General features: G+C 38.1%; 1 protein-coding gene across 1 annotated transcript; it reads left to right on the top strand.

The window, feature by feature from the left end:
* The first annotated feature begins 1104 nt into the window (after positions 1-1104).
* Positions 1105-2298, top strand: LOC128133456 (serine/threonine-protein kinase AtPK2/AtPK19-like). Its single transcript, XM_052770913.1, has 4 exons — positions 1105-1686; positions 1756-1838; positions 1921-2041; positions 2113-2298. The coding sequence occupies exons 1-4, from the start codon at positions 1105-1107 to the stop codon at positions 2296-2298; spliced, it is 972 nt and encodes a 323-aa protein (XP_052626873.1).
* The last annotated feature ends 6654 nt before the right edge of the window (positions 2299-8952 follow it).

Raw genomic sequence — 8952 nt, 5'->3', positions numbered from 1 at the left:
CTCCCTGCCCTAAGCATTTTCACGCATCTTTCATTCTCCTCACACTGTTGTGCAACTTCTCAATCAAAGATCGAAGGTTACGATTTCATCTCCATCTCTCGACTTCATCATCTCAATCAAGAAAAAGGGCTTCTGATTTCCATTCATCTACTTCATCGTTGCTGTAATTTCACCTTCTTCATCTCTCTGCTGTTATTGAGAATACTCGCCAATAGTTTTCTTATTCCCCACTCGATGTTGAAATTTTCAGAAAAAGCCCTAATTAAGTATTATACTCTCAAGTCTCAATATTAGAATCCAAATATTAATTCTCGTTTGTTTCTTATTCCCCACAGATAAAAAGAAAAAGGGGAATTAGAATGACGAAGGTAGCGGGAGTTTTGGTCCGGTGGTCGTGGTTCATCTATCGAGAAAGGAAGATGGGAACGCAAGCAGCCATGGTGGCTCGATGATGGAAATCAATCGATAAAGGGGAAGCACCTCTGGTGCGGGATCGATTTGACAAAAAGAGAAGGGAGAAGCAGCGACGCTTCTCTTGTCTGCCACAGCTTGGGGAGGGAGGTGCTCCGGTGGTCTCCTTGGCTATTCTTCCTTGTCGCCAGCAGATTACATGTAGGGAGGGGACTCAACTAGTCTGATGGAGTAGGACAAGTAACGGCTGGTAGATCAGGATGATCGATCTATTCATGAGGAGGAGGAGGAAATTATTGGTTCCCGGTGAGCCTTCCTTGGCTTCTTAGACTCCGTTATCGGTAGAAATCGGAGGACCTTTGGGGTTTGGACAGATTGAAGGAAGAAGAATGAAGAAGTGGTGGTCTTTGGTGATTGAAGGTAAACGGATGGGGTTTTCTTGAACCTCACAGGTCGTATTCTTTCTTAGATTTAATGCTTTCCATGAATCTTTTTTGGTGATTCCAACACACACATAAATCAGCATTCTCTCAAATTTCTTTGAAAATCCAATTGTTTACTTGAACTTCCTTCTAATTAAAGCCATTGGTAGAAGCCTTTCATCAGCTCGAATCTTAGTATCTTTCCATCCATAGTCTGTAATACTAATACAAACGCAAACAAAACACTCCTTTCTTTTTTCCAATTTCCACAATGGTTTCTTCTCAATTATCTGCTTTAATTGAAAACAAGCCATTCAAATCCTCCAAGAACTATTTCCAATTCCCAAAAAACCCTCCCAATGAAACATCAGATACTCTTGAATTGGACTTTTCTGATACATTTGGTCCTCTCCCACTGCCAGCTGGCAATTCTGAAATTCCAAGCGATGACCCTGTGGTCATTTACAGCCGTTCACATTCTTTAGTGGGTCCCACGTCATGTGTAAGCCACTTGCTGAATCTAAGGAAGTTAACCATATGTGAAACGGATGAATCATTGGAGGATTTCAGTGATGTGATAGATAAAGAGATTGAAGAAGAAGATTCTGAAAATGGTTGTAAGGTGAAAACCATAGGGCTTGAAGATTTTGAAGTCATGAAAGTTGTGGGGCAAGGGGCTTTTGGTAAAGTGTATCAAGTGAGAAAGACAGATAGTTTGGAAATATATGCAATGAAAGTTGTGAGAAAAGATAAGATTGTGGAGAAAAATCATGCTGAGTATATGAAAGTAGAGAGAGATATCTTGACAAAGATTGATCATCCCTTTATTGTCCAGCTTCGTTACTCTTTCCAGGTACTTTTTTTTCTAAATTCCAAAACTACCCTTTTTGTATCTGTCTATGCTCACTCTTTTAATCTTCAGACAAAATATCGACTTTACCTCGTTTTGGACTTTGTGAATGGTGGACATCTTTTTTTCCAGCTATATCATCATGGACTGTTTCGGTGAGTTTTATTTATTTATTTGTTTTTGTTACTTTAAAAATAAAATAAACTGATTAAGAATTTATGATTATGATTGTTTCAGAGAGGATTTGGCATGTATTTATGCTGTAGAGATTGTTTCAGCTGTTTCTCACCTTCATGCAAATGGGATAATGCATAGGGATCTTAAGCCTGAAAATATACTACTTGATGTGGATGGACATGTACTTTTTTTGTTTTCTCTCTCACAAACACACACAGTTCTTTTATTAAACATGTGACTTTATTTATTTAGGCATTGCTTACGGATTTTGGGCTAGCAAAAGAGTTTGATGAAAATGCAAGATCAAATTCTTTATGTGGAACAGTAGAATACATGTCACCTGAAATTATTCTTGGTAAAGGCCATGACAAGGCTGCTGATTGGTGGAGCCTGGACAAGGCTGCTGAAATTATTCTTGGTAAAGGCCATATATTTTGAATCTATGCCTTATCGTCTTGATGATTCTACTGGTGTTCTTTCTTTTTTTGTTTCCAAAAAAATATAATATTTTTATATTAATATAATATTGATTTTTTTCTTTCTTATATAATAATGACATGTATGATCGTTGCACTTGAAAAATATTGCAGCTGCTGTTGGTGATTTTTTGATGATGGATATGGCTCATGCCTCATAGTAGTGGACTTGTTGCAGCTTCTGTGGTTGGGAATCCTTTTGATTATGGTGATATTGTCACTATTAATTTATAAATCCTTAATTCTAATGTCCGCATACTCATAGAAAGGTGTATGCAGGTATGATATGTAGCATTTTGGGACGAAACTACCCTTGAAGCACAGGAAGCTCATGGACATGTATTTAATGAGGATGGTTTTATTAGGAAGTGGAAAATTGTGATTGTTAGAATTCCCTTTGGAGATACTCCCTTCTGAGTTATGCATAATATATAAAAAACAAGGAATATCAAAATTGTATCTATGGTAGGTACTTCTCTAGTCTTTTTTAACTATTTGTATTTTCTAGTTTCTTTAAATTTTAAATCGATTTTATTTTGTTAATTAAGGTTCTGTTTTCCAGCCACCACTTCCACCACCATTGCTCAATCGAAGGGGTCTTTCTTTACTGCCGCCAGTGGTTCTCAGTCAAACACACCGACATCTACTCCTATTACTCAGGTTGTTCCCTTCCAGTTTTCTTCAAGTTGTTCTCTATTTGAATCTTCTGCTCCTACTTTTGACATTAGCTCTTCAGAGGGAAAATCCGGTAATTCCACTAGTGGGTCCACCTCCACCACTAGCATATTTGGTTCTTCTTGGCAACCCCCAAACTCTTCAGTATTCTCATTTGGGGCATCATCTGCAGCCACAACTCCACCTAGCACATTTGGTGCATCATCAAATACAACCGCATCAACCGGATCTTCCATGTTTTCATTCACCACATCTGGTCCCACCAAGCCGTCTTTCACAACCCCCTCCACAGTTTTTGGAAACCCAACTCCTGTTCTTGCGAATAATAATAATAATAATAATAATAATAATAATAATAATAATAATAATAATAATAATAATAGTAATAATAATAATAATAATAATCAGATGGGTATGGAAGACAGCATGGCAGAGCATTCTATGCAAACTCCTAGTCCAAGTCCTGTTTTCCTTGTTGTAGATTTCACTGTCGTACTCTTTTATGTAGAAAATACATAGGCCAAGGTTGTTGAATTTTTACCACACATATCATGTTGTCGTTTCTTGTTTCTAATAATAAGCTTAAGCCACTGGCAACTTAAGAATGTTGTTTTTGTTCCTTGTTAAAGGATTTCTAGTTTGGGCTTTGCCTTAGAATTGCAATATTGCATATGTTATACATTCAACTCCAAGTTACTCACTCTTTGCCTTGATGTTTGTTTGTATATGCATACTTTCTATCTTGAGGAATTTGAGTATGGATTGTTTTTCTAAGTAAAAATTAGATGTAGTTAAAAATATTGTGGAAGTGATTCCAATAATATCTTAAGGCAATCTTTTGGATACATCTACTTATGACCCCTTACAAATCCATCTCACAAAGGAACCCTTGGTGGAGGAATACAGGTCTGGAAGTTGAGTTCATGTGATCTTTGTGAGATAGCACGCTATTCCATTTACCAATCAGGTTTCTCCCACGTTCTCAAGGTAAAAAACTGTTTCAAGTTTATAAATATGGGCAATGAAATTTATTTAAGTTTTTGCATTTCTTTACCCGTTATAGCAATGTACTCAGTACTCACATTTATTTACAGATAATTAGCAACTTATAAGTAGGTTGGTTGGTGTTATGTGAAAGTGAAAGGGGTAAGTGAAATTTGAGAGTGATTTGTGTTTTTTTAGTCACATTGCATCGGACTCAATTCCAGCTTGGAAATGGTGGTTTGTTTGGTGCTAGTTATATATTTAGGTAAAAGATTTCCCATCTCTTATATTAATGTTTGGTTTTAATGTTTGGCTTATTACATTACTTTTGTCTCCTTTGTTGTATTGATGAGGCTTGAGCATGCTGGGCTGTTAATGTTCCTATTTGTTTTCATTTATGCAGGTAACAATCTTGTTGAAAGGACTTATGAATCAGATATTAATGGTAACAAGTTTAACACTCGAGTCCATACGATTAGATGTTAATGGTAACAAGTTTAACACATGTGTCTTTGTTATACATACAAATTAAATGCAATGGATTGTATTATTTGTATATGGTATTTTATTTTATATTATGCAATGGATTGTATTTTTTGTATATGGTATTTTATTTCTATTATAAGAGATTAAATGCAAATTTAATTTATAAAATAATAAATATATAAATATATATTTTTTTAAAAAAAAATAATTAAAATTACGATACGCAAAAATGTGTGTCGTCTTCATTTATGACATGGCCTTTCTTGACTGGTGCTTCCTTGATACGCATTGCGTGTCATAAACACGCGCGTCGTAAGTTTACGACACGCAAATGCGTGTCGTCTTCCTTTATGAAAGGGCCTTCCTTGATACGCATTGCGTGTCATAACCGCGCGTCGTAAATGCGTGTCATAAATGCGCGTCATAAATGCGCGTCGTCTATAGACGACGCGCAAAAGCGCGTCATCTCTCTTTATGACATGGCCTTCCTTGACGCGCATTTGTGCGTCGTCTGAGCGTTTTACGACGCGCAATGAGCGTCGTAAAAGGCCTTTTTTCTAGTAGTGTTTGTCTACAGCTGAAGCATAATACATAGCAGCTGCATCCTGTACCTCTCAAGTGATTTGGATCCAGAGTCAACTCCGAGACTATGGACTCAATATGAAAAAGATCTCATTATATTGTGACTCTGAAAGTGCAATTAGGATCTGTCATAACCCAGTACAACACTCCAACACTAAGCACATAGCACTGAGGTATCACTTCATCAAAGATCATGTGGAAGATGGAAACGTTGAAATTCACTTTGTTAGAACCATTGATCAACTGGCTGATGTCTTTACCAAAGCTCTTCCTGAAGTGTCATTCAACAAAATTCTACAAGGGCTAGGTATGATGGAATCAGAGTCAGTACCACAAACTACCTCTCAATCTCACAAGTAAGAAGCGAACTAGACCGAACATTCGGGTTCGGTTTTTGTACTCATGTACCGAAATGAACCGAACGCTCGGGTTCGGTTAGATAATCTGCACTTCGCTCATCAATCAAAGGTGGTTTTCTTAGTTGTAAATTTCATGTATAAGTGTTTCTATTTCATTTTTTTTGTCAAAAGTATTTCCTATTTGAAAATCTAATTTCTTCGGTAACCGAAATAAACCGAACGTTCGGGTTCGGCTTTTCAAAAATTTTCAAAACCGAAACCAACCGAAGGTTCGGGTTCGATTTTTCAAAATTTTTCAAAACCGAAACCAACCGAACGCTTGGGTTCGGTTTTCCAAAATTTTTCAAAACCGAAACCAACCGAAGGTTCGGGTTCGGTTTTTCAAAATTTTTCAAAACCGAAACCAACCGAAGGTTCGGGTTCGGTTTTTCAAATTTTTTCAAAACCGAAACCAACCGAACGCTCGAGTTCGGTTTTCCAAAATTTTTCAAAACCGAAACCAACCGAAGGTTCGGGTTCGGTTTTTCAAAATTTGTCAAAACCGAAAGCAACCGAAGGTTCGGGTTCGGTTTTTCAAAATTTTTCAAAACCGAAACCCACCGAACGCTCGGGTTCGGTTTTCCAAAATTTTTCAAAACCGAAACCAACCGAACGCTCGGGTTCGGTTTTCCAAAATTTTTCAAAACCGAAACCAACCGAAGGTTCGGGTCCGGTTTTTCAAAATTTTTCAAAACCGAAATCAACCGAACGCTCGGGTTCGGTTTTTCAAATTTTTTCTCAACCGAAATCAACCGAACGCTCGGGTTCGGTTCCAAAGTTTTTTTTTCCAAAGTTTTTTTTTTTAAGTTTTTTTTATCTTTTTATTTTTTCTTTCTCAGTCTTATTTTTTTATCATTTATTTTTTTCTATATCAAAAATTCCAAAAATATTTCTTTTCTTCTAATATCAAAAACTCCAAAAATATTTTGTTCTTTATTTACTTTTTGCCATTAATTTTATTTGTGTGTTCATTCGTTGATGGGGATATTGTTGAATTAAGTTAAGTGTCCCTAGAAGTATGTTGCTGTATGTGCCCAAAGCCTCATCAGATTCTGAATAATAGCCTTAATGACTTGGTATACACAAACCTTGTCTTCCCAATTAGGCTACGACACTTATTCTAATCGTGAGCTACCTAACTTTCTTCTCACATGAGATAAGAGTTTTCTGCTTGGTCCTACTTTTCGCAGCAGAGGTACTTTGATTTCTTACACCATCTCTATTACATTTCTCCATTAAATTCGTTTCACCAACGTAACCCTTGAGACTCTCAGAAATTACCACTGAGGTTTATGGTTACTCAAAAACTGTGTTTATGATCTTAGTTTCGTGCCACTACGAGCTGAGTGGAACCCAAAATTCAATACCAACTCTGAATTGACGGTGAACAATTAATTTGCTCAAGTTTTCACTAACGACTTGACGGACGTATCTTCATGAAATCTCAAATTTTTATTTTGTGTGATTCCTATGAAATTGTTAAACACCATAACATTTCTTCCCTTGGGATCCAGTTTTTAATTTTTTGTTGAGATTTTATATTTTCCAAGCCACTTTAAAAATTATTTCCTACCTACTTGTTCAACAGACTACACCGGTCTCACAAGTACTTTGTTCACTTTCTATCTTATTTCAAGATTAGAACTGATGAATCAAAGCTAAAGCCACCCTAAGAAGCCTAATTAAAAGAAGCCTGTCAACACTTCTTAATAAGTGTTTGATCGTTATTCAACGGGAAACCACACTAACAATTTAAGGTCTCTCTTGACTTTGAAGGAAGAGATTCGTGCCCGGGATCATTTATTTCGTGTCATTATTGACATCCCAATTATTCCTAAAAAGATTTGCTTTATTTCTTTTCTTTTTACACCCTTAGCACGAAAATCTTTGATTTTCCAAAATTCTGGTTCTAATAATTACAGGCTATTTCATTGGATTGGTGGTTGATTATAAGCTGTGGTCAATGTTAATCCACGTGGGCGTATTATTCAAAAGATGTCGTTACACTTTAAAGGGATAAGATGAAGAGTTGCTGACTCAGGCGGGAGATTAATTGATTTGATTTCAATCGGCGGAATAGGGAACACATGCGAATTTGAAGCGTCTAATCTCTAACTGACGTCGCAGACGCGTGTGCGAATTTGAAACGGTTCTCCTCTAGCACAGAAAGGCGCGTGTGAATTTGAAACGGTTTATCAGAAACGGCGCTTGATGGGAGGCGTGTTCTTCGGAATCTGACATTCTCTCTCATGCGTGATCATCGGTTCCCCAAATGTCACGCATCAGTCACCTCCGGAAAACTCTTGGTATTTTGATAGAAGATTTGGGCAGATCTTTCTCTCTCCTTAAACCCACTATAAAAGGCAACATCCTCTACCATTTACCTCTTTACTGCAATCAAAATTCCCAAGAGAGCAAGAATTTCCTGAACCCTAACTGTTCGTCATCTTCTTCCCTCTCTTCAACAATGGCCGATTCATCCTCTATTCATGCTACTTCTCACATCCTTCTCATTCGCCCTCAGCAATGTCTCATCATTGACTTAACCCCTCATGCATATGACTCCTACATGTTCCCCATCATCGAGTGCTTAAAGTATTCGCCGATTGCTCCTGCACTTTCTAGGGTGGAATCAGTGCCAATGGAGTTTCTCTCGCAGATCTACACGACGGCTCATTACGACAAAGTTGTTGACAGGATCTTCTTCGAAGTTTCTCATCACAAAGCATCCATCTCCAAGCAAAGATTTGGCTCACTACTAGGGTTTGAAGCTGACCCTTCAAGGGTTAATCCAGAGACTATTCCGATGGGGCACCTCTTCAACATGTTCTACAATATGGGGTATACGGAGGCGCTAACTTCCATCGCTAAGTTCAAGAAATCATGTTTGCCGCCACAGTGGAATGGAATGTTCACTGTGCTATTCAAGGGTCTCTCTGAAAGAAGCTCTAGTTCAGATGGCTCCAGTCGACTATTCCTGTCCATCTTGTATAGTGTCTACAACGGTATTAACGTTGATTATGGGTTTGTTCTCTGGCAACAACTCATCCAGAGTTTATCTTCTTCTTCACGGCATTCTGAGGTGTCGTACTCGAGGTTTTGGACCCTGATAACGAAGTGGGTCATGGACAAGTACAGCATCCCCACTACCGCCGGCACACCGATGTCTTCGATTGGTACCTTTCATACCACGAAGATCATCGTTTCAGATGCTTCAAAATTCCCTTTTAATGGTTCCATTCCGGAAACCATGTACGCTGATGTTCCAGCTGACAGCAGGATCATCCGGACCTACAAGGAGTTCATGAAATCTGGTCCGAGGGATCTCACGCCGGAGATGCTAAAGTCCATTCACGATGCCGATAAGCCTGCTCCAAGAGGCAAAAAGGCAGACAAAGGCAAACAGGTGGCGAAAGGGGCTAAAGGCCCTTCTCCTAAAAAGAGGAAACCCACTAAAGCTGCTGCTCAGTCCCCGCAGCAGAAGAGGCGAA

The sequence above is a fragment of the Lactuca sativa genome, chromosome 4, assembly GCF_002870075.4.
Source record: "Lactuca sativa cultivar Salinas chromosome 4, Lsat_Salinas_v11, whole genome shotgun sequence".
NCBI lineage: Eukaryota > Viridiplantae > Streptophyta > Magnoliopsida > Asterales > Asteraceae > Lactuca > Lactuca sativa.
The sequence above is the reverse complement of the archived record's forward strand: the minus strand, read 5'-3'. Positions and strand labels throughout refer to the sequence as shown.